The following is a 27,081-nucleotide window of genomic DNA, read 5'->3' on the forward strand; positions in this document are numbered from 1 at the left end:
GGAATCTAATTAGAGATGCCTTCCAGCTGTTGCCACTGCCTGGAGCCTCTGTTTCCTTTTACTCTCCCTCCAAACTGCCACGGAAAGGAGAGCTGAACAGCAGTTCCCCTGATGCAACTGGAACTGAGTGAGGCGGCCTGGTGAAAAAGGAGAAGAAAAAGCAGCCACCTTCTTGAATGTTCCTGGGCAGAAAGCATTGTGCTGTGAAAATCCAGTCTAACTGGGCAGAGAGTTATAGAAGCCAAATTAGTGTTAAGTAAAACAGTATGTGCATAACCAGTAGCATGAACAGTGTTATCGATGTTATGACTTGAGAGAATATGGTCCAATGTTTCCCCATGTGTGGAGAAATTATGGAATCCATTCATTATTTTTCTGTTTGTACTACGTTCTCCAAACCAGACAACTTAGATAATTAAAGAAGGTCTCTAAACCGTTAGCTTTGACAGATATCAGGCCCTCACATCATAGATTTGCTATATTTTTCTCTACGGATATTAACCTGATGTTTTGTCTTTAGCTGTTACAGATATACAAATGTACAGATAACAGAGCTCAGGGCATAGAGGATTTGGAGAACCATGAGACGTTGATGTGGATCTTCAAGGATAAATAAGATTTCAAATAGACTGAGAAGAGGGTGATTGTGGTTCAAATTTACCTCTCCTCTTTGTTAACTCATTCACTTTCCACTAATTTCCACTATATTTTCTGCTGTGCCCTCACCCACATCTTAAGCACGCGTTTCTCTATTTCAAAAATACCCTCTCTTTGAACCTGCTACTTTTTAAATACCACAATATTTCTCTCTTGCCTTTGCTTCAAGGCCAGACCCCCTCACACAGGTTATACCCACTCTCTCCATTTCTACTCCACCAGCCCTTAAAATAACCTCTTCCCAAGCCATTTGTGTTTTGGAAGCGGGTGATAAAAACAATGTCTTCCTTCTTAAAATAGTGACTTAAAAGCACTATAAAAATTTTAATACTAACTAGAACTGTCTGAAAAGAACTTTTTTTTTCAGGCAAATGTTATGTAATCTGCCTCAGATTGCTGTTTCTGAGTGGCTCACACAGAACATAAACCTCATACGCCAACAGCACACTGTGGGGGAAACAATTTCTGTTTACCCTCAGTGCAGTGTCCTGTCCCATTAACAGCTTTACCTCTAAATATGCAAGACATTTCCTTTAACAAACCTTCTGTTGAGTGTTTCAAATGGACACACTAGCTCTGACCCAGTGAATCAATTCCTTAATATTGAATCATTCTGGCCAAACACGGGTTATAGTAATAAAGCTCCCTGAGACGCTTGGCTGTTAGAAGGTGAGGGCAGAGGGGAAGCTGTGAGCAATTGCACAGTCTCAAGGGAGACAGAACTTCTAGCTTTTCGGAGAGGCCATGGTAAGAGAGAGATGGCACTTCATTTGTTTTTATGTCTTACCTTTCTTGAATTTCAACATTTATTAGAGGAACCTCCGTTTGCTATCTTTTTATTTATATAGGTACAAAGATCCTGCGTAGCACTTAAACGTTTTACAGAAGCTCGCTGTTTCACTTTATCTTTATTTAGCATGATTTTTTTAAGCCATTTGGCAACTGCAGTCAACATGGGATTAACTGTTTCACCAGAATGTGTTTACATGGCTGCATATTATTAAGAGGTATTTGGTTTTTGAAAGATGGAATGCAAAGATGAAGCCAAAAAGCACAGTTTAAGGTCAGAATATGCCCCACCTTGCATTTTGGTTAATGTTGCTGTGACCTACCAGTCACCCAAACAGAACTTTTCTGAACGTCTTCTAGTTTCCCCTTTCTTCATTTCAAGCTATGCTCATTCGGGCATTAAGTAATGTCCCTTCTATGACTGACTGTCTCTTGAATTTTTGTTCTCTTTTCCATTCTTACTGTTATTATGTCTCTCCAGCTTCTCATTTCTCATTGGACCATGTCCTACTAATTCCCTGCTGCAGAGTTAGAGAAATACTAATGAGGCAGTGGAGTTATAGTGGGCATTTTATAGGACACACACAGAAGGAGAACACATTTTAAGTGTTAGTTCCGGATAACTGTGCTGTAGCACGCTTACCTTCAACTTCCTCACTGAATAATAGCTTCGTTGTACTCTTTTCTTTCTGTCGGGCTACTGAAATGGTATTTGATGACAAGGGAAAATCTTGAGTTTAGTATTACCTGAGAAGTCATCTCCACTGTGCAGACCTTGTTGTTCGATCGTTATTTTCCACGTACCTCCATGCACCTTACTTGGATGCTGAAGTCTTTCATGCCCCTTCCACTGTGGCATTTTACAACACCTCAAGATAATTACTGAACTGCCTCATCTTTAAAAGCTATAATCGATTCTTTAAAAGCATCAAAATAAACATCATAATTTATTAAAAAATGTTGTAATCAAAGCATTTTCTTATAAAAGATGTGTTTAAGAGATTGGTGGCTTTTTGCTGTTGCTGCTGCTGTGTCATTATTTTTACATTTTGTAGCTTGATATCTATATCCTATATTCTTGAGAATGACTGCATTATCAACAAGGTACTCATTTGTAGCATTAAGTCAGTAGCTTATCTTCTTGGATATATTGGACGGTTACTCTCAGAGTAGATTGGATAGGCCTGACTATCTCAAACAACGATGCAGGAGCGCTGGAGATCGGGCAGAGCGCCCTCAGCCTGCCTTGGAAGGGAGAGGTTGAGGCTCTGCCAGCAGTCCTGCCTTCATCTGTCTTATAGACTGGGCTTTTCCATCAAAGAATTCGTTTGAATAAAAAGTTCCAGAGCAAAAAAAAATGTTTGTAAATCACAGAACAAGTTTCAAGTCCAACAAGGAAATAAATCAGTTTCCCCATGGTAGACAAAAGTGTGAAGTGGCCAGCTCCACGAGGTCAAAAATAAGTGACGGAGAAAGAGACGACTGTGGTTCCTGCGTAGATAGCCGGGGAGGTGAAACTAAATCTGCTGGGGGAGAGCTGGGGAAGCCCTCCAGCCCTTGGGAAGTGAAGTCACACTCACATGACAAGACAACACGGCTTGACCAAAGTTCCACAGAGTTGCAAAACTAAGGGATTTAGAGGAGAGATTTGAAATTGTAAAAGATTCTTGAGATTCAGCATCTTTAAGAAATGAATAATTAAAACATTTCTTTGGCACCAGTAAGAGATTTTGTGTCCTCAAAATCCAAGAAACGGAAACTCTGGGCTCACAGTTACATCAGAGGGAGGGGGGACCTTTGATCTCCGTAGCAGGGGGGAGGGAGGTGAACCGTGCTGAAAGCGAGCTTTTCTCTGCGTCTGCACAGCTGTTAGCTCCTTGGCCCAGAAACCACAGCAGAAGCCAGCAGTACTATGACTTACGCGGTGTGGTTCATAAACCGTCTAGAGAGCGCTTCACTGATTGGGAGAACAAAAAGAAGAGATCACCCATGTGGAAAAGTTTTTTAAAATGGCCGTTTTTTAAAAATGAAAGCAGATGTTCTATTTTTAGCTATTTTAAACTGAGAAACAAAATGAGTGTACCTCAAACTAAAAAAAATCTTACCAGAAGTAAATCCTTAAAAAGCATAACTCTAAAAATATAGGTGCAGAGCCAGCCACCAAGGACTGCCCAGACTCTCTGGCCTTGATACTCATCCAAGAGAAGGGAGAAACGCATGCGCATGTGTGTTTGTGTGTGTGCAGTGGATATTCACTCTGAGTAGCGGCATTTTCAATGTGATGGAAAGAGAGAGGAATGTTGAGTTCATACATTGGCTCTTCTTGCTGGTTGCCTTTTTTCACCAACCATCTGAGCAACTCTTGTTGTGCTAATAACGTGCAGGGTTTGCCTGCAAGCTAAGGTGGTAAAGTGATGGGAATGGAGAATTCACCCAGTTAACGTCATCCTGGGACAGCCTTGGACCAGACAAGGGCTGTCCTCGCCCTGACACAGGCCCCTCCTCCACATTCGCTTGTGCCGCTTGGTCTTTCTTTTGCAACATTAGTAATTGGATGAACCTGAACTCAAATGCAGCTCTTCCTACCTACCTACTATGTTCTTTTCCCTGAACCATGTTGTAAATGAAAAAAATATATAGTATTACTGCAACCCATCAAACTATACAACCTCAGGGAGTTAGGCAAAGGAGGAGAGAGAAACAAAGGCTATTATTTATTGGTGGGCTTTGAAGTGTGAATATAATTGCTGAAGAGGTTCCTGTAATTTGTGATCAGCAGTAACTTATCTGCTTGAATGAGCACATTTATTTTTGCTAATAGCAAAGTGAATGACCTTGAAGTTGTCCTTGATTCCTCCTTTTCTTCCCAACCCATTTGCAGTCCATCCAAAACTTTTGTCTGCTCTACCTGCAGAATATACTTAGAAGCCACCTCTTCCTATCACCCTTCTCCATACCCATCATCTCTCACACAAGTTAGAGGGATGGTCTCTTTGTGAGGTCTTCCTGCTGCAAACCTTACCTCTAGGATCTACCCTTACCACAACCACAGAAGTGATTCTGTTAAAACCCGTGTGAGGTCACGTCACCTCTCTGCTTCACACACCTTCCAATGGCTCCCAGTTCACTCAGAGTGAAAGTCAGCGTCTTGCCTCGGCCCATATTGCACTACAGGATCTGGCTCTCTTAACCACTCTGGCCCCACCTCCTCTTACGCTCCCCTGCCCTCTCTCTGATCCAGCCTAGCTGGACTGGCCTCTTGATGGTACCTGAACACACCAGGGATGCTCCTGTCACAGGGTCTAGGCATTTACTGTCCTGCATTCCTGCAGCAGTGATATACAAGGTCCCTCCTTCATCTGCTTACTCAGTGGGGCCTTCCCTGACCTCCATAATATCACCCTCCTAACCCTGTGACTCCTGTCCCCTTTCCTGCTATATTTTCCTTTATAGAGCATATCGCCCTCTAGCATATTATATATTTCACTTATTTGTGTCTCCTTGCATTAGAATATAAATGTCATGAAAACAGGGATTTTTGTAGGTTGTGTCCACCAGTATGTTTCCCAGTGCCTAGGGCAGTACCTGGCAAAGAGTAGGTGCTCAGTACCAAACGAATGAATGAATGAATAATGAATGAATTTCAGGGAAAGGAAAACAAGAAGCCAAATTAAATCAGGGGTCATTATCTCATTAACTGGTAATGGGAAGCTTTATGAAGGTTTACACATGAGTCTGACAAACTAGTTAATGCATAGTTTTCTCCCCTGTGGAACTTGTAAGGATGTACATTTACCTTGGAAGTTTCCTTTATAAAACTGAGAAATAATAACACTCACTTGCCTCACAGATTTGTGGTGAGCATTAAATGACATAATATTAACATTTGTCTCAAAAAAACTCTATTTTAAATTAGTTGTGTTTTCTGTTTTGTTATTTTGTCATCTGGGATCATTCAGAGCCACAAAGGAAAAGAAAAGAGATCAGAAGAGTTCCATCGTTAGAACCAAATCATCGAATTATTTTAGCAAATCTCAAGACTGTTGACCCAAAAGACCCAAGTTTCTTTTAAAGGTAAATGATGACAGTGAGTTCCCCAGCTAATTCAGACTAGCTATAAGCCTTCAGAAAATTAGCATATACATGTACGTGTCCTGAAATTGATGCAAATTAAATCAAATTCATAGTTTACTGATTTAAACAAGACCCCGAAATAAACATCCATTTTCTTCAAGTTGGCATTGCGTTAGAAAGGTTCTAAAAGAAAAGAGCAATTTGCCAAAATGTCTTTATTTCCTAGCATCTTTGATTTCATGATTTAGTTCTCAGAAATTCAGTTGATTTTGCTCTTGCTCTTGAGCCAATTGCTTTGCTCAAAATAAGAAGCTTTTTATCATTCACTTTATAGGAGAGCAGAGCATGTTAATAGAGAAGATGTCTCCTTCAAGAGTCAGATCTATGTGACCTGAAACAAGCTTTCAATTCTAGAGCAGGAGGAAAAACTGTGCTTACTACATGGAGAGTACTCAAATTAAACAGTCATACGTATATGGTAGATGTTGAATAAATGGTGAAAACTAAGAGAGATAAAGATGGTAATAAACAGTCATGGAGCATTAAAACAATAAAAACTGTATTGCAGAGGGCTGGCCCGGTGGCACAGCGGTTAATTTCGTACATTCTGCTTCTGCGGCCTGGGATTCGCAGGTTCGGATCCCGGGTGCAGACAGTGCGCTGCTTGTCAAGCCATGCTGTGGCAGGTGTCCCACATATAAAGTAGAGGAAGATGGGCACAGATGTTAGCTCAGGGCCAGTCTTCCTAAGCAAAAAGAGGAGTATTGGCAGCAGATCTTAGCTTAGGGTTAATCGTCCTCAAAAAAACGAAAAACTGTATTGCAGTGTTACTCAGTGTGGTTCCCAGACCACCAGTGACTTCATCATCACATGAGCACCAGGTGGTTTGTTAGTAACGTGGAATCTCAGGGCCCATCCTAGACCTTCCGAAACAGAATTCTTGGGGACGGGCCCAGAGGAACGAATGTTTTAACAAATTCTCCAGGGGGTTAATAATTTAAGTGTTCTTACAAATTCTGAAAGGTAAATTAATAATGTTATCTGTAATTTACATATAAAGCAAATGAGGAACAAGAGCGTATTCCAGTTTCCCCAGATTGTATGGGAAAGCCAGTTTGAAACGAGTGTCTGGCTTTTAGAATAAGTATCTATTCAGCCTGTTGTTGCTTTACTTTGAATGAAGATATTCCTCTTATTTACTTTGAATAAGATATTCATTTATTTCTGCTCTAAAGATAACCCATCTTGTCAACCATCTGAATAATGTTGTGGAAAAACCATAGTGTTGGGATTAGAATTCTAGCCTCATTACTTACTGAGTCTTTGTCAAAATACTTTACTTCTGCGAGCTTGATTTCTTTCACATGTAAAATGTGGATAATAATAATTACCCCTGAGTTATGGGGCTTAGAGAATATATATATATATAGAGAGAGAGAAAAAGATATATACCTACATAGATAGATTAGAGAATATATATTAGAGAATCATATATATGTATAAAATATATTCCTTAACACTTGTTAAGTGCCAAATAAATGTTACATCTCTACAACCAAGATTTTATCTTCAACTAAATCCTTGAGCTAGAAAGAGGTATGATTACATTAGATTTTATAGCATTGCTAAGACAAACAAACTAGGATCAAAGTAAAAAACTGATTTCAAGTATTTGCGCTTACATTTTCAAGTGAGTTAAAAAATTTCTAAACTAAACTAAACTTTAATTTGATGAGTCTGAATTACTCAGTTCACGTACATTTATTATGGCCTTATCTTGTGCAAGAATCTGACATGTTCAAAGGATATAACACAGTCTTTAACCTCATGATACTCATTCTAAAAATCATTTTTTAAAGTCTGATAAAACAATTTAAAAATTGTTGAGTTCTTCAGATTCAAGCTTATGGCACAATATTTTTATAAATTGTTAATAAATTATAGATTTATTAAACATCTTAAAATTATATATAATTTATAGTATATATTGATATTAGAATACACATTATGACATACATTAATATAATTAATATTGTAGTATAAGATTATACTATCAAAATTATAGTATAGATAATTATAGTCTAGATTAATATAGTATAAATTAATTATTGGAATGGAGTTAGCAAGTATAGATGACTCATGAATTTTTTCTAGGTAGGAGAGCAGAGAAATTGAGTCAAGTAAGTTTTTGCTTTGTTTTTGTTTGTTTTTAGATAGAAGGAACTTAAATTCACTTACATGCTGATAGAAATGATTTCATAGAGCTAGAACAATTAAATATGAAGGAGAGAAAGGGTAAAAGTATAGGAATCAAGTCCTTGAGGAGGGCAGAAGTAGCCCTGGGGAGCATGAGTCAGTGACAGGTGTGTGTGCTTCAACGCCCACTGGACCAAGGAAGGCAGAGAAGAAGGTGATCAATGCCAGTGGATTGGTAACTTTTATGTTGCTAATACGAAAGAGAGCTCATTAATGCTTCTTTTCTCTCACTGGAATTTTGAAGTAAGGTATTGAGCTGATGAGAGGATACTGGCAGTTTGAGATGAGAAATTTTGAAATAGTAGCTCTGAAGAATGGGACACACCCTAGAGGAAGGTAAAAGGATCGCTGGGCATTTTGAGTGCCAATTTGGGATTTGTAGTCATGAATCTAATTTAATCAAGCATTGGTTGCCACTCAGGTTCCTGCTTCTGTGTCTACCTCCTGGTTGGATCCTCTTGGACAATGAATGTTGCCAAACCATGCTTATCAAGCCTGTTTGCACATCGTGCATGGAACAATCCAGTACTCTCACAGGGTCCTGTCAGATTCCCTGGCCTCTTTCTCATCCAGGTCTGGTTCCCCCACCCTCTCCATCAAGCCTGAGGACAGCCAAGTCTTGAGAAAAGCATATCAATGTATGCATCAGTAAGGCGACAACGACTTCGTGATCATCTTCTGGCTTGCCTCCCACCAGGCCCAGGTGGCTGGTAGACTGGTGTCGGTGATATGATGGAGACATGCTACTATAGATTCTGTTTGGTCAGTGGAGAGAAGAGCTCCATTCATTCTCACAAAATGAAGGGGTTGGAAAAAATGACGTGCAACATGCCTTTAAATCCTAAGAATTCTATCACTCTACATTGGCCCTACATCTTATCGTACCCAAGAAAATGTGTAAAGGTGTATAAATGATCAGAGGAGGACGGGAGAGGAGATGAGGGTGAGAGAGGGTCTGAGAGGGTGCACTGGCTTTTTCCCAGAGGAGAATGAAGAACATTCTAGCAAAAGGAATCCTGCTTTGAAGGAAACAGGGAGTTTAGGGGGCCTAGCTCTTGTGGGAAGGTACAAGTACCCTGGCAGTGATAATCTAAAGAGGGTATAAAGTGTTGGGAGACTCCACCAGAATAGATCAGAGGCCAGATTTTGAAGGCCTTATACGGATTGCTTAGGGATTGGGCTTGAGTCTACAGGTGGCGGCAGCTTTTCAAAGATGTGAAGCAGGGGAGTGGCATGATTTCAACTGTGCTGCAGAGATTTCCCGCAGGTCCTGGGGAGGAGTGTGGATTCAGATGCTGCAGGGAATATAACCACTTAGGAGGTTGCCGAAACAGTGATCACAGAGCACTCCAATCCCACAGAAGCCTAAAATAATGTCTCAATTCCAAATAATTGATTGCATACCTACGGAGTGGTGTTCCCTGGGCTGAGCTGGCATTCAAAGCTGTATCTTAATACATGACTGATATTCAAGAAAATGTTTTAAAATTATTGTGGATTGAAGGAATCTGAAGTAATTAATCACTTGGCTTCCCATTACCCTATTTTCAGTTCTCGTCATTTAGTGTTACACTCTTCATGCCACTGTTTAAATATACATTAGCTTTCACTTGTCATAGGCTTAGCAGGCTTCCATCAGATTCTGCCAAGCATGACAACCAACAACACACACAATCTCCAAGTGCAGAAACTTAAAAAAAAATACCTTCCTGGAAATCTCAGAACTAAAAATATCATGTGAAAAATCGTGGTGGAAAAAATATATTAAAATTAAAACATATGGGGTTTAATTTTAAGTCTTTGTACTAAAAGATTGAAACTGGAAAAGAGATATGACTATACTCCCAGAAAGCTTTTAAAAAGAACAAATAGTTATTTTAAAATTCATACAGGATTAAAATGATGAAGATGTAGCTCTAAATTGAAAAGAATTTTTACTTAAAAATTATATACTACTTAAAAGTTTTCAAATTGTTTTATTTTATTTTATTTTTTTGGTGAGGAAGAGTCACTCTGAGCTAACATCTGTTGCCAATCTTCCTCTTTTGTAGGTTGAAGAAGATTAGCCCTGAGCTAACATCTGTGCCAGTCTTCCTCCACTTAGTATGTGGGTTGCTGCCACAGCATGGCTGATGAGTGGTGTAGGTCTGTGCCTGGGATCCAAATCTGCAAACCCAGGCCACTGAAGCAGAGTGCCCTGGACTTCACCACTATACCATAGGGCCGGCGGTCCCTCAAACTGTTTTCACATATGTTACCTCAATCGATCAGCAGAATAACCTTTGAGATTGGTAAGACAAATAATATCCTTATTCCTGTTCTACAGAGGAAAACATGGAGTCTCAGAAAGACTAAACTACTTATTCAAAGTCACGGTCAGGCATTTGTTGAATCAGCATTGTAATTCAGATTTCTTCACAATAAATTCTATACACATTGCCTTCCAGAGGGAAATAAACAATCGTTTATTCATCTATTCATTCTTTCATTCTTCACACATCTATTTAGTGCCTATTAGTAAAAAGCACTGGATGGGGTGCTGTGAGATTTATGGAGATAATAAATCACAGTCTCGCTGTCAGAGGGACCAGCAGGAGAGGTAAGAGGTTCACAAACAGCTGTGCACACAGTGGAAAATGAGGTCTAACAAGACAGTAATAGAAAAAATTATGTAAGTCATCATTGGGATAAATATTTCTGGCTGAGGAGTCATGGAATGCTGTATTGGGAAGATGGTATTTTAGCTAAATCTTAATTAGAGGTTGGCATTTGGGCAAAGAGGGACAGGGTGTGAATTCCAAAGAGTGGGAACAGCATGCGCAAAGGGAGGGAGAAAGTCAAGCACAAGATGTGCATGAGAAACAGCGAAGCATCTTTTCTCTGGAGCAGAGCATTTGAAGACAGACAGGAAGACAAGGCTAAAAACTTTTTTAAAGACTGGAGAAGGTGCTTACAATTTTCGTAGCGGGCAGAAGTGGGTGATGAAAACAGTCAGGGTTTGTTGAAGCCATGCAAGTTTAGGTTCAAATATAAGACCCCACTGCTTAGAAGCTGTGTGACTCTGACCAATGGATATAGTTACTCTAAAGCTTTCATATGTCATCCATAAAATGAGGACATTTGTTAAATATTTCATAAATATTTTTCAAAATAATAAACATATTTTACCTTCAGGGTGGATGTGAGGATCAAATGACAGGATGTTTGAGAAGCAACTGGCACAAGAAGGTCCTCGGTAAAAATTCATTTATTTTCCCATTCTGGGGTAGTTGGCGGGGGACCCCGGGGGTGTTTGCTGAGGGTGGTGATGTAATGAGAGTCAGGTTGGAGTAAAGCGAATGTGCTGGGTGAATTAGAAGAGAGAGGGAGCAAAGATTACAGGCAAAAAGTCTTTTTTGCAATAGACCACACAGGGAAAGGAAGGTCTCAATGAAGTAACACTTCTGGGAATATTTCATATCTAGAATGATGAAAGAACATTACCACAAACTCTAATTACGTCAAAGTTAAATGCAGAAGAAGATGACATCGAAATCGATTCTGGAATATTTCTATAGGAAAAAATCCGAATGAAACCAAACTTTGAAATAAAAGATGCTTTCATACTGAGCTCATATTAGAAGCAGGGGCTCCAAGTCTTTCAGTCCTCCCATCTTTGATCTCCAGGAGAGGTCATTTGGATGAAACAAAATTTTCTCAACCCTCTGCACCTGGATAAATTTCCACCTCTCAGAACACCTATTCAGGAAACTCGACCGAATTACCTGAGTAGGGATTCACTTCAAAAGGTGTCTTTTTAAAAAGATTCATTTAAAGTTAGGGACTTTGATCATGAGGGTATGCCAATAGCTTACTTGACCATGATCCCACTGTCAGGAAAGTCCATCTGGTCAAATATGAGGCAGCTGTTTGTCCAGTGGTCTGGTCTATGGAGTCATTCTTTTCCTTTTTTTCCTTCAAAAGACCTAAGAATTTACCAAACAAAGTGTCTCTGAAGTTGGCTCACCGCCGACCTCAGTGAAGAGTGAACACTGTCTCCTGAGCATCCTGGGGGAAAAGCATGCAACTTATAACATCAATAACAAACTTGTCAAGCACATAAAAGCAAAATGTGCAGAGTGCACAAACAGCATTTTGTAGGAAAAGAAGGAGTCATTCTTTTGGAAATGGATACGTGAGGTTTGAAAGCCACTCTCTCCACATATTATATTCGTTTGCCAAAGCCAAAGCAAGGCTGGGAAAAAAACTCCTATTTCTTTTAAACTTCCAACCATAAACATTTAAATGTTTCTAAATGTTTGTGTATTAACTAAATATTTATGAATGTAGAAGTGAACTCTTAGTAACAGATATTTATTGAGTACTCTCTGGTGTGTTGAGAACACCCAGTGTTCTATAACTCTACTTAAGACTAGGCCTTGGGTAAAAGAAGTGGATGGAAGGGGGAGCAGGGCTGACCCTTGACGTTTACAATCTTGGTCCAGAGAAAATGTGTGTGTGTCTGCCCACGTGCCTATGAAATGGAACAATCAGACTCTGCTCCCCTTAGCGGCCTTGAATCTTTCTCCTGTGAGAGCGCCTGAAAGAATTCAATGACTTTTTTAGGGTTTCAACACCAGGATAATTGTTGATTGGTGATTTCACATCTAATGCAAGACTCTGTAAACTCCTGGGAGACACGTTCCCCTGTCTCTACCGCCCCCTGCAGTCCACAGAGGAGGCCTATACGGATCCCATCTTCCTGGACCACACCAGTCCCCCAAGCTCCTGGCTGCGTGGCTGCAGTAGTTGGTGACGGCCAGTCAGGAGGCCAGCTCAATCAATCCCCAGAAAAAGGCTGTAATTAAGACCGAACACTTACCACTTCCTAAGAGATCATCTGGAAAAAAATTCCACCATGCTTTTCAACACCGCTTATTTGAATCTTCACCATGACTCCAAACTTTCCAATGTCTCTGCTTTCCCTCAGATTCTCATCGCTACGTATCTCTGTACATCCTCTACTCTGATTCAATCCTTCTCCCCTCCTAACTCCCTAAGTCTTTCCAAGGAATCTTGTTACTGCAAGTCTGTCATTAGCAAAATCCTCTCTGACCTCATCCCTTTCCTGGACCCTCCCTCCACCTTCTTGCTCTAGCTCGTTGCTGGCTATCCCTGGGACTGCTCTTTTACCCGCACCCCAATTGTCACTGATTCTGAAGAGGGACGGGTGTCCTCCTAGTTCCTCACTGGCACTTCTAGACAATTTTTGCTCCTGTCTCCTTTTAAAAGCTCAACTTTTGAAAGGCAACAAACTATACACTCACCATCTTTCCTGTTAGAGTCCTTCACCCCATTCCAGGCCCTTCCCTCACCCCTAAATCACAGACGATTCTAGCACCTGGTTCACTGTCCTCTTTACCACTCCTCCTCTCATTGTTCTTAATGATTTCAATATCCACCGAAGCGATCCATCCAGTACCCTGCCTATCCAATTCCCTGCCTTCCTCACTTCCAAAGACGTTTCCTCCATTTCCCCTTAGCATTCCTTCCTCTATCATTGCCCAAAACTGCACTACTTACAAAATTTTGATCCCAAGCATACACTTCTCCAGTTACCATTATCCATCTTTTCAGATTTCCTGCAGTGTCCTCACTTCAACCCCAGCCGCACAGTCGATCCGCTGACTCTGGCACTCTTTTGGAGAACATAAATCCCTTACAGTCTTCCCCTTTTCCTTGCCAAGTTGAGAGTCCACAATCCTGCTCTATTCATTTGGAAAAGCCCCAAACCTAGTTAAATCCACCTCTTCAATGGCGCTTCTTCTGCACACAAGCACCTGAACGTGGAGCGAGAAAAACAAACAAATGATGACTGGTCTCTGTTTAAATTTATGACCACAAATCTCAAGTGGGCTCTTATTGCTGCCCAGGACTTTTACAGCATTTTCCTACTTAATTCACTTTCTCACTCTCCTAGAAGAATATTTCCTATCTCTGTCTCCAGATCCTCAGTTTCAGCTAATGACCTCATTTGTTATTTAACGTAGAAAATAGGATAATTCAGAAGAGAACTATCTCGTATTCCCCAAAACCAAGTCTTTCAACCAATTTGCGTCTATAGATCCATACTTCCCTTCTTTCATATTAAAATGAATGAACTGGTAAAGAACAGCTAAGGCAATTTTGAAGAACAACTATAAGGACTCACATTTCAAACAGTAATATTTATTATGAAGCTATAGGAGTTAAGAGAATGTAGTATTGGCACAAGAACAGACAAAGAGACTAATGGAACAGAACAGAGTCCAGAAACAGACCCAAACATGTACATTTATCTGATTTATGAAAAATGTGGCATTGCAGTGAAGTGGAGAAAGTATGGGCTTTTTAATAAACAGTGTGGGTCAAATGGAAATGTACATGGAAAAAAATTTTGAACTCTGACACACCATACCAGAAATTAATTCCAGATGAATTGTAGATCTAAATATAAAAATAAAACAATAAAACTTTTAGGGAAAAAAAGACCATTGATAAGATTTAGTCGAAGATATTTTGAATAGGACATAAAAAGAAAAAGATTATAAACAAGACTATAATAAGATTAGAACTATCTGTTCATCAAAAAACACTATTATATTAAGAGAGTGAAAAAGCAAGCCACAGAGTGAGAGAAGACATTTGCAATGCAAATATTTGACCAAGGAACAGAATATATAAATAACTACCACAAATCAATACGGAAAGGCGATCCCCTAACGGGAAAATAGGCAAAAGACTTGAATAGATACTTCTTAAAAGGGGATACCCAAACAGTCCACAAAATATGAAAAGAGGCTCAATTTTATGTCCCTAGGGAAATGCAAATTTGAACCATAATGGTATACCAGTGCCTAACAACCAGAATTCCTAAAATGAGAAAGACAATGCCAAATGTTGGCAAAGATGTGATGTAAAGAACCCTCCATACATCGTTAAGAATGCGTATTGCTGAGGGCGGAAACTGGTAGAACCGCCTGGGGAGACTGCCGGGCAGCATCTACCAAAACGGAACACACGCAGCTATAACCCAGCGATCTCACTTTCTGATAGATATCCCAGAGAAATGTATACACATGTTCACCAATAAAACATACCCAAGTATTTTTACAGCAGCACTATTCGTAATCACCCAACACTGGACACAACCCAATGTCCATCAGCAGTAGAATGGCTGAAAAGATTGTAGTGTATTTATGCAAAAGAACACTATTCAGTAAAGAGAATAAATGAATTGTATCTACAGGCGACAACATGGATCAATTTTACAAACATAATATTAAGAGAAAGAAGCCAGACATGAAAAAGTACCTTCTCTATAATTCCATTTATATAAAGTTCAGAAACAGGCAAAAATTAATCTAAGGTGTTGGAAGTTTGGAGAGTGATTACCCTAGGTGAGAGGTAGGGGCTGTTTTAAAACAAAATGAATTTATGAAATATCCTATAACAAATGCACATGATTTGAGTTACCTTTGCATTTGTTAAAAATGATCATCATGGCATTCCAAGTGGAAAAAATAAAAAACAAAATAGTAAAAACACAAAATTATTGCCAAAGGTATAAATTCCGTTCAGATTGCCAATCTTTCCTTCACTAAAGTCTACATAAAACGCATGTGTAAATTTTGCAAAACTTATAATTCTTTCTGAAGCCTTCACTGTATCCTCTTTAAAGAGATGGTGTCATTTTTCCATGTCTTTACTGCAAAATTGTAAAAAAAAAAAAAGGTGAGAAAATGACTTTGAAATAAATCATGAAATAAATCAAACGCAGGCTGTCACTTTCTCTCGCCCTTTCTACCACCAGGCCAACTTTGACACCTACGGTACCGTTTCTCAAAGTCCAGCGCACAGAACCCCCGAATCACTACCTCTCTTGGAATCTGTGGTCACATCTATATAAAACGGGGTGACAATAGCAACTATGTCATAGAGTTGTCGTCAAGATTTAATGACATAAAAACACATTATCCTGGAACATAGTAACTGCTCCACAGATGCTAGCGTGTAGTGTAATACTCTCAATTTATATTAATAGTGTCAACGTTAGAATAACCTGACATGCTTGGTAAATCACTATTGATTTCTGGGCTCAAACCCAGACCTACTGAAGGGGAACTGATGGTTGGGCCTGGAAATCTGCATTAACCAGTATTTTTGGGTGATTCTTTGTGCACTCTCAAATTTGATAACCACTGTCCAGAGATTAGGGCTTACTTCTTACTTGTTTCTCGTTGCACACAATGAATGTTTGTTGATGGGCTGACTGATGTTCAATATTGCCAGATGGGTATGATGTAAATTATTAAAGAAATCCGGAATTTGTTATACATTTGTGCAGTACGGGGAATAGATTTTCATATTTTGACTCCAGCAAAATATAAAGGGAAGGTTGTTTTGTTAATACTATCAAAAGTAGCTTCCGTCTCAATTATTTAAACTCTTTTTTTTATAAATGTGCAGACATTTGAATCCTCTCATATTTCACATAACCTTTTTTTCCCCTTAAAATAATTCCATTTAGGTTTTTACTGCTTCTTTTCAATTTTTTTTAACTTGAGGATCCAGAAAGCATAGACATGTGCTCATGGAGAGGACAAATGACCACATTCTCTGGGCTCTGCATTATTACCATTAGACCCACAACTAGGCTTCCATAACCACTTTCTTTCTTATATCTGTGTTCATTTAAAGGAAAGTTCTAGCAATTTGTCTAAAAGGAGAACTGCAAGTGAAAATGGCTTCAACTGTTTAATTCAAATAGAAATTAAATCAAATCACAGTAGCTATTTGAACTTTTTGTCCATAAAACAGTTACACAACTTGTTGCATTGAGTAGAAGGTTGCAATAGGAGAATAAATCCCCTGAGATGTTTGATTCCTTGAAAGCACAGGAGAATCAACTTTTGACAACAGAGAAAAATTAGGAAGTATTCATTTCTGTTTCATGTCATTAAGTAGACATAAAGATTAAAAGATAAAACCCAGATATTTTATCAGTTTTGTTAACGTTTAGGAACTAAATGGTCTTGTTTGGCGAAAAGCCTTAAACATATGCTTTATTGTGAAAGATAAATTCGTATAATTCAGTTACACATTTTTTCAACTACTGTTGGCTATCTGAGTAAATCCGTCTTCTATAAATTAGTGGAAGAGGTTCAGAGCCTTCATGACATTTATTTCATAAGACAAATATAAGAGTGGTTGGGATTAGACATGAAGAACTTGACTTCCAGGCCACCAGATGGACTTGATATTTTCCAGCCAACAATCTGTTCCTTTATAAATATCAAATGCCCTTGACTTTCTGATGCCACAATTAACCTCTAAAATGACTGAACTACAACAAGACTCTTTTCTCCCTTTCTATCAAGAAAGGAAAGGATGGGCTTTTTTTTTTCTTTTCTGGCAGTGATGCTAAATTCTAACAGTTTGCTAAGCAGTGGAAATCATGCTGTAAGCAAAAGTGTCTGCAAGACAGAGATTCTGACAAAATAGTCTTTATTTTTCCAATGGATACTGGCTACTGTTATAGGATCCACTTCCAAGGACAACTTCACCGAAGCGAGGGTTCCCTAACACCGAGATCACAAGACACACTGAAACCATTAAGGCTTCTCTTCTACCTCTGTCCAGGGGTAGCCTGACCCCCGGATCTACTAGTGTATCTCGTTTCTTAGGCTGAATTCAGACACCCAAATCAGTTACAGTAACCTATGTCCCGATAGGATAGAGGAAAAATATGAAAATGAGCCAACACTTTAAGTAGAAGATTTAGCTGTTTGTCAAAGCGACAATAATATTAAAAACACTATAGCATCCAAATAGTCTGATTTCTCTTAGAGTTACTCAGAAAGTTCTCAGACATATGAGGAGAAGCAGAAAACTTCAAACGAAGTTTGACTCCTATTGAGCATTTACCATTGAATTTCCTTGTATTTGAAGGACTGCCTTGGCAAATACATATGGCCTTGGTTAGCGATCCAGTAAAAGAAAATAACCTATCAGAGACTCCGGGTCAGGTGTACCCTGGTCAGATTCTACATGGCCTTATAGCTGTCTCCTTGACCTCTCTTCTCTGCCATGACCTAGGGCTTTGATTATTTACTTCTAGATTTAAGAACAAACCAAGAGTTGCATAAAATTTTTGGCCTTTCTTTTTGGTGATAGTGACTGTGAATTCGATTGTGACACCTAAAACAAAATGTGAGCATGCTCCAGAGCCAAAATCGATTTGGAAAAGGAGACCACTTCCGGACATCTTTGGTTGGTAGATGAGTTTACAAGCACTGATTTCATTTAAAAACTCAGAAGGGACTTCACAGCAGGCTCTGAGAGGAAGCAAAGCCGCTCTAGACTAGTGAGGAGACTTTCCAGATCATTAATAGGGCATCCATTTTAACACCCACCATAACTCAATACCACATTTCATTCATTCATTCATTCATTCCCCGTATTTTCGGCTACTCCCTTAAATTAGGAGCTGGATCTTAATTAAGTGCTTAAGATTTCTCCAAGGAATAAATATATGAAGCAGTAACACTTACTTTCCAGTAATAAACTGACTCCTGGACGGTGTGCAAATAGGCTGGACATAGTAGTTCTCCAGTTTAACTCCTTCAGCAGCAAGTTTGTCAAGAGTGGGAGTCTTTATCTCCGATCCGTGGTAACCCACATCTCTAAATCCCTGATCATCGGCTAGGATGAAAATGAGATGGGGCTGGGAGGTGGCAGCTGTGCTGGGCTCCGGCCTTTCTCCAGCTTGAGCTCGGAAGGCCGCTTCCTCCTCGTCCTCCAAGCCCTGGCCCCAGGACAGGTAACCATAGGTGAGGAGGCTGAGGACCCAGAAGCCTGCCAGCGCCCCCATGGCTAGCATCTTTCCCGGCCAGACCCAGGCCTGCGGAGGCGGCGGAGGCGGATGCCCCGCGCATTCCCTGGGGGCCATTCACTCGGGTCCCAGCTGACGCTCGACACGCAGAACCACGCACCCCGCGCCGCCGCCGGCGCACACATGCACGCGGGAGGGGTGGACCGAGCAGGCGGCGGAGGTCTCCACCCGGAAAGAAGCCCTGCGCTCCTCTCAGGATCAGCACGTCCCACAACTTGAATCTTCCAGAAGTGATGGCTTAACGGATGGGCCGTCGGGAAAGCAAGGAGTCGCTCTTCTCCATCAGATTTCACTTTCTCCTCCTCCTCCTCGCTCCCCAGAGCAGCTTCCACAAAAAAAGTTAATACCTCCACCCAAAAGTTCTTGGGAGAAAAAATTCCACTAAGGAATGGAGAATCCCCTTGGGCGGGGGATTTTCCAGAGCGCTCTCAACGTTGGGGAGCGGGGCTCCCCCGAGGGCGCGCGCACGGATGGCGGTGGGTCATCAGCCCGTCCAGCGGTCCCCTCACCTGGAAAACACTGGGAAGTTGAGCCGCCGCGCCTCGCTCTTACCCGGGCAGATGAGGCGCTGCCCGGAGCGGACCGGCTGCCCGATCACCGTCTGCACTTTCACAGGGCTCTCTCTTCTCCCGGTCCTCTCCAAGGCGTTTGTCAATCTTCCCGACACTCACCAGGCGGCGAAGTGAGAGAGAAGGCCGTTTCCTGACCTCCCTCCGGCGCTACCTCCCCTCCTCTGCAGGAACTGCGGGCAGCGATTCCTTCTCCGGGCCGCTGGAGCGCGTGGGGACCGCAGCGGGGTCCCTGCCCCCGTGGCCGCTCCACACCGAGCCCGCTTGGTCTCCGCAGAGTTGGTGCACCCGGCGGAGGCGCTGCAAGCTGCGTGCGTTTTGTCAGCTAACTTACTTAGTTTTGGCACTCGGAGTTCTTTGCTGCCTCCTCCCTCTTTTCTCTCCAGTGAATCACAGAACTGTACTTTCTGCGTTAGCTCCCCCAGGAAGGGGGCGGGGGGGGGGGGGTCGGTTTAGAGGTTCGACCTTTCCTTTTTTCCTTTCCGGGAGGAGGATGGAGGAGGGAGGGGTGGCTTTGCGGGAGAGCGAGCGAGCTGCGGGGGATCCGCCAGGGCTACCGCCTCCCTGGGTCGCGCCGGCTGCCCTCCATCATCCGGAGAGAGGGAAACCCAAGGCGGCGCGAATGGGGAAGGGTGAGGTGGGCGCTTCTCTTCCTGGGTCTGTGAATGAAGAGCCCGCTCTCCCGTCCCGAATGTTGCGCTTGCAAACTTTTCCTGGCTTTGGAGGGAGTGAGAGGGGAAGAACAGGAGAAGCAGCAGCCTGCGTAGCACACTCTTCCTTTCTTCCTCTTCTGGTTTTCCTTTACTAGTCCCTTTTCCCCCTGCCTCTCCCCCATTTTTCCTACTCCTTCTATCCCCGCCTCTTTTTTTTTTTTTTTTTTTTTAAACAGTCGCGACCACAAGTTTTTAAGTTGAATTTCCTTTCCCTATTGCTGGCCTTTCCGGCCTGACTTCCTTATTAGCTTCTCCCTACGAGAAGAGATTGAGATTGCTCCCTCCTATTACCTCTCCCTAAACTTACCCACAGGGTGTCTCCAGCCAAGAAGGTGGGGAAGAAGAGGGAAGACAGTTCACCCTCCAGAACCGCGAGGCCAGTCTGCGCTCCTGCAGTAAGGAAGCCACCGTTTCCCATCCAGTAATTCAGGGAATTCCAGGAACTTCATCACGTTTTTTTTTTTTTTTTTAACTATGTGGAGTAAAACCATTGTAAAAGCTTGTCCTGATCTTGAAGATATGCCTGCTTTTACCAGAATCATAGGCTTTTAAAGCCCTGCCCAAAGGCAGGAAAGGCATTTATAACATCGATAGAGGAGTAATCAATGCCAAGAGCCATTGAGATATTTTTTCTCCCCCCAAAATTCATTCAACAGTTATTTATTTATTATTTATATATCTTTAAAGTTTATTTTTTTATTGAGGTAACATTGATTTGTAGTAGTATATAAATTTCAGGTGTACGTCATTATGTTTCAATTTCTGTGTAGACTACATCATGTTCACCACCCGAAGACTAATTACCATCTGTGACCATACATGTGCCCTATTACTCCTGTCGCCCCCGCCCCCCCCCCCCCCCCCCCCCGTAGCCACCAATCTAATCTTTACATCCATGTGAAGAGTTAGGTATTGAACACCTACTATGGGCTGGGGCATAAAATGTCAGATTCTCCCCATTGCCTAAGCATAAACCTAGGCTTCATTTAGTCATTTATTTTAATTCCTTCCTGTTGTTAGAGCTCCTGTTGAGTTTCTAGGCAAAACATTTGTAAAATGGAAACTTAGCTGCTTTGAAACTTGCAATGTGCTCCATGTGGTTAATTTCGCTAGCAAGTGTGGCCTTCTACTAGTTTATTCTCTTCCCCGAGGCCATTCTGGTTAGTCGGTAGGGAGAGGGTCGGTTTTAGAAGACCTGTTTGGAAATGTGCTCTTGGTGATTCTGTGAGTTAAATCATCAAATACGTAACGGGTGACCTCACTATTGGGAGATTGAAAAGCACTGTGAAGTAAGGCTCCGGGCTTCGTAGACCTAACCAGGGGCTTGACTGGAAAAGATGCAAACAAACCTTCAGATGGGTCCAGGGACTTTAGTTGGGGATAGTCAATGACATAGCACAAGAAGTGTCCATCTTGCTGTGCAAGAACGATGGCCATTTTCAGTTGAGATTTCAAGTAAGAATAAAAAATAATAATCATTCAACATTTACGGAATATTTACCATGTGTTAACCATTATACTCCATAAAGTGATACATACACACACGTATACACGTGCACACATATATGCTATATAGTATCTCTATAGTGCTTTATATACTTTATCTCCCTTCCTTCTCCAGCACCGTATGAGGCGTTTGTCCCTTCAACAAATATTTGAGGAGCTGGGCCAGTGCTGGACACTGATGGGAACGTGATGGTGAGCTGAACCAGTGCAGCCTCTGCTCTGGTGGAACTTACACTGTCGCGGGGGAGAAATGTTCCGAGCAGCTGAGTACCCCAAAACTCCAGCAGTCACCTACTATTCTGTAGTATTCTGAATAAGTATTCAGACAAGTGTTCTGAAAAAAAGAACAAAATTCAAAGAAATCTTAAAGAATCCTGACTAGACTGGGTATCGTTAGGGGGTGAGATGGTATAGGAAAGGGACCTTTAAAATGAGGGAGATGTTATTTTATTTGTTATCCCCCTTTTGCAGAAAATTTAGACTTAGAAATCCCTCTGACTTTAAAACTCATGTTTTTCAAAAGATATTCTTCCCACGAGTGGGTTTTAAGATCTTTTCCGGCCCCATAGCACACAGAACAGAGCTGCCAGAGTTAGAGAATTCTAAACCCCACATGAGGCATGAAGACTCTCCACACTCAGGAGAGAAGGGCAGAACTCCAGCCCGTAAGAAGCCATTTCTGGAGTAAACAGGACTAACACTAAGGAAGACTAAGAACTATTGACAGTTAGTCAGGAGAGCCAAGAAACAAGAATGGTCATGCCATGCTAGACCAAATGAGCTGTGACTCAGAGGGGAAAATCCACCAGCTGAGGGCCCTACCCACAGTGGGAATTAGGTAATAAGAGTTATTCCCACATGTGTAAAGAAGATCTTGAGAGTGAAATCAGAGGCTGCTGAATGCCATGCTTTGTTGTACATTTACTGGTATTATAAGTACATAAACTCATTTCCCATAGGATTGGGTTTCATACACTCTACACAACAGTTTTCGCATCCTCATGAAATCCCAAGTTAAAGATCTTCTATAAATTAGTAGTTCTTTCCTGACTTGCTCAAGACAGCATTTTGGAGTTTAGGCATCAGCTTTCCTTAAGGAATCACATTTTAGGTTTATTTTGGCTTGCATGTGATCACGTTACAAACACACTCCTCTAGATATAGAATGATTATATAAACATTAAAGGTACTATTTGATTCAGCTTAAAAAACGAGACAAGTAGAATTACTTAGAGATGAAATTAATGTGGACTGATTACTCAGGTGAGGCTTAATCAGGAGGTGGGAATGAAGCTATTCCTTAAAGGATGAAGAAAGTTTGGAAAGGAAAGAAGAAGGTAAAGGAAGGGCATTTCAGGTAGAAGAAAAGAGAAGACCAGCTGACTGAGACATGTTTGGACTGGAAAAGTATGGGAAATCATGTTAACAAGTTCAAGTGACACCAGATATTAAAAGGCTTCGAAAAGAGATGAAGGGTATCAGTTTGATTGTGGGGGCATTAGCAGCCATGAGGTCCTTCAAGCAGGACATCACATGATAAAATACTTCAGTAAATCTTACTAAGGTCATTCCCGGGATGGATTTACAGAGATAGAGGCTCAAAATGAGTTGCTTCAGTTCATCAAAGTTTGAAGAGTTGTAATTTTACCCTGAGAGTAATGAGTCTATCGAAGTTTTTTGGTTACAGCAGGACATGATGAAAAATAAAGGAAAAGATATCCCAGGACATTTTCAGGGAGAGGTTTGAGGGAGTAAAGACTAGAATCACACCACTGCCACGATGCGTAAAATTTCTACCGCACCTATATTCCTTAGATTAAAGAACGACGCTATGAGTATGTCATGTGATGGGAAAGAGGCATTTGTTAAAAGTTAGGAAAGAAGTAATTAATCAACTAAAAGGCAAATAAGTGACAAAGGAATCAGAGACCCAAGATAGGACCTTCTTTGACTGGATAGTAGAAAAAGAAAGGAAGGAGTAGGGTAATTGACAGGATGGTCACCACCAGAGAAGGGACATCAGAATAAGGTGCCATAGTGTGGCCTGAGGCTCTTCAGGGGGTAGACCAAGGGTGGTGGACAGTCAGGGGTGGAGGGTGGGCTGAGAGAATGCATATGAGGAGCCTATCAGTAAACAGAGAAGCTAAGAAAATCACAGGCGAGCAGTAGAATGGCTAGATGCACAGTATTTCTTTGAAACATCCATATTAATCTTCACCACAAAGATATTCCTGCCCTCCCCAGGAGGCGTGGACAGAATTGCCCCCGCTTACAACTGCATAAACCTAAACACACTTTCTCGCCTAGTAAGACAGCATGCCTGCCACACCGTCCTCCTTTCTTCTGTAGGTATTTGTTTTCAACTAAACTTGTACTGAGATGTTTAAAAGATACAGCTAACTTTTAGATGTAGTTTAAAAAAGTTGTGAAAACAGTCAACAGGGATTTACAGACTATTAAAAAGATTGACAACTCAAGTGCTGCTTGTTTGGGTTTATAAGTGCATTAAGTACTTAAAGATGAAGGAATGTCACCAAGTTTAAATTCATGCACAAGTAGTCTAAAACATGCATTTGTCCTAATAGAGTCATCTTGATGTGGATCCCATTTAGTAAACTCCTTATTAATCATTATTAACTCTTATTTTTTTTTTAAGGAAGATTAGCCCTGAGCTAACTGCTGCCAATCCTCCTCTTTTCGCTGAGGAAGACTGGCCCTGAGCTAACATCCGTGCCCATCTTCCTCTACTTTATATGTGGGATGCCTACCACAGAATGGCGTGCCAAGAGGTGCTGTGTTGGCACCCGGGATCCGAACTGGCGAACCCTGGGCCACCAAAACGGAATGTGCTCACTTAACCGCTGCGCCACCGGGCCGGCCCCCATTATTAACTCTTTATTAGACTCTGGGACAGAGGGTGCTTTGGGCCGTTCATAAGAAACAAGAGCTCTCTGAATCAGACAAAGTAGGATGCTGAAGGAGCTGGTTTAGTAATTGCTAAGTAAAGATCACTTCCCTTTTTGGGGAAGTCTCTGTTAAAACAAGCTGTAATATTTATAAAGAAAAGGTGAGTAATGTGAGACACCCTAAATTTCAACTGTGTATAAATGTACCCACCCAAAAGTAACAATTCTTTTGACATTAGAAACTCAGAAAACCTGAACTGTCAAAGAAGAGATCTTTCTTTCATTCAACAACAAATATCTTTATGTGAAAGTAGATTTTTAAACAAAATTTTTACAATGGGGAAATCTGGTAATTTCCACAGTTTTGAAATCTGTTCTTATTGCTTAAATTGTAAGTAAAATTCTACTTTCTGTTTAAGATATCAATTCCTAAACCTGGCTGCTCATTGATTACTTTAGGAATCTTTTTATAAAAAAAGGAAATTCCCAGCTGCACCCAAGACCTAAATCAAAATATCCAGAGAGAAAAGCTCTCCAGGTGATTCTGGTGTGAATACAGTTTTGAAAACCACTGATTTAGGATCTAAAGCATCAAAAAGTTTCAATGGGATTGCTTAATGGATGCAGTTGGTACCATCTATCAAATATAATATGGGAAACACAGCTGAAAAATAGGTGGCTAAGTCTAGAGTCAGAACATCTGAGGGCTGAGCAGCCAGTTTCTGTAAGATGGCAGGAAGAATTAAAGTTGGGATATGGCCAAGCCACTAGGATTGAGAAAAGAAGGCAGAGGTATTAAAGCGGAAGTGGGTGAATGCCAGGGGCAACAGTCTGTGCAGGCGTTGCTGGACGCAGGTACCCTCAAAGGAAACACCAGGAGGAAAAGCTAAGTTCTGAATTCAGCTTCTCCATAGTGAGATCTTTGGGCAAGATTCCTGGTTTCTTCCTGCGGCGTGGGGCAAAGGTATAAGGCGCTGACCTCCTGAGATTGAAGTGTTCTGATATCTGGTGTCATTGATGCTAGACAGATGTGAAATCCAGAGTCAAGGCTAGTGAATAAGAGTTAAGTGCCTGATCTAGCACTCAGGAAGTGGCATATTCCCAATAATGAGTTTATAAGAGTCATATGAATTAAAGAATATAAGAATAATATGAATTGTAAGAATAAAACTCATAAGAGTTTATAAGATATTAACAGAAGTTGGTGATTGGAGGATAAGGATGAAGTAGGAATAAATTATTATACCTAGTTTCTGCTTTGGGGAAATTGCCTGAATGGTCATGCCATTTATGATGGTAGGAGCCATGAAAGGACTAGCAGATTTGAGGAGTAGATGAAAAAATTACTTTGGTGTTGTTGAACTTGGGGTCTGTGCAGCATCCCAAAGGGGGAGTACAGGAGATAGGGGGATACATGGGTCTGGACCTCAGGGAACAGGACAGGACAGAAAATTTCAGCCGAATCTAGATAGGGTGGGTAAAATTTCCCTGGGAAAGGTGGAGAATTAGGAGTGAGAAAGGAGACCAGGCCAGATCTATTTAAGGATAGGGAAGATTAAATGGGGCCCACAAGGAGAGTAAGAAGTAGGGAGAAAAATGTAACTGCAAACACGGCAACATTTATCGAATATTACTCAATAATGGCATGGTGCCGGCATTATGCTAAGTGGTTTTCCATGAGCTATCTCAGTGCTCTTCACAACCTACACAGGTAGGTGCTATTATTACCATTATATGTGTGAAGAAACCAAGATTAAGTTACACCAGGTGGTTGAACAAAGGGAAGGGAAGCAAGAGAAGACCATCATAAGAGAATTGATATGATGGCTATATCAAATTTGGCTATATCAAATGGCCAAGGACCAGAGAACCAGCACACCAGGAAGTGGGGGAGGTCAGCAGAGTCAAGAGTGAAGAGGGTGGGGAGATAAGGAACACCTTATCCTATAAGGACTCAGTATTGTAAAAATAATTAAAAGTATGCACTCTGGAGTCATGCTGCCCACTTGCTAGCTACTAAGTTACTTAATCTCTCTTTGTTTCATTTTCTCATTTGTAAAATATGGATAATAATAGTACCTATTTCATAGTGTGGCATATTACTTAGCTATTGCCAAACAATGCTGTCTAACAAGTCACCCCAAAACTCAATGGCTTAAAGCAATAATAATTTATTCTTATGGATCTGAGCATCTCCTGGGCCAACTCTGCTCCAAGTGTTCCCCATCTCCTCCTAAGATCAGTGGGATAGACACACGTTCTCCTCAGGGCAGTGGCTGAAGTTCAAGAGAGCAAGCCCAACCAAGCAAGCGCATATCAAGACTCAGTTTATCTGCTTAAATCCTGTTGGCCAAAGCAAATCTTATGACCAAGTCCAGAGTCAAGGAGTGGGAAATACACTCTTCCCAGCATGTGGTCATAAGAAAGCTGTTGATGCAGGAAGAGGAGAAGAAATGGGGCCAATAATTAAACTGACCACAGTTCTTTTGAAAATTAAATGAGCTAATATTTGAAAGCACATAAAAGAGTGCTTGGTCCATTAAAAGCACTATTAATGTTTGTTTGAATTTGCTATTCCTATTATAATTATTTCTAAGTTAATTTATAGTTTAATGTCATTCCAACCAAAACCTCAATCTGATGATAATTCAGAACTCAGCATACAGTAATCTTTATAAGAAGAGTAATATGAAGGCCCC

General features: G+C 41.0%; 1 protein-coding gene across 1 annotated transcript in view; it reads right to left on the bottom strand.

The window, feature by feature from the left end:
* Window positions 1-19,616, bottom strand: part of ARSJ (arylsulfatase family member J) — a 72,140-nt gene extending 52,524 nt beyond the window's left edge. Inside the window, exon 1 of the mRNA XM_046655643.1 lies at window positions 18,348-19,616. Within this exon, the coding sequence (XP_046511599.1) occupies window positions 18,348-18,745 (398 nt within the window). The 5' untranslated portion in view covers window positions 18,746-19,616. The remainder of the gene's footprint in view (window positions 1-18,347) is intronic.
* Between the last annotated feature and the right edge of the window lie 7,465 nt (window positions 19,617-27,081).

The sequence above is a fragment of the Equus quagga genome, chromosome 3 (genome assembly GCF_021613505.1).
Source record: "Equus quagga isolate Etosha38 chromosome 3, UCLA_HA_Equagga_1.0, whole genome shotgun sequence".
Classification (NCBI taxonomy): Eukaryota; Metazoa; Chordata; class Mammalia; order Perissodactyla; family Equidae; genus Equus; species Equus quagga.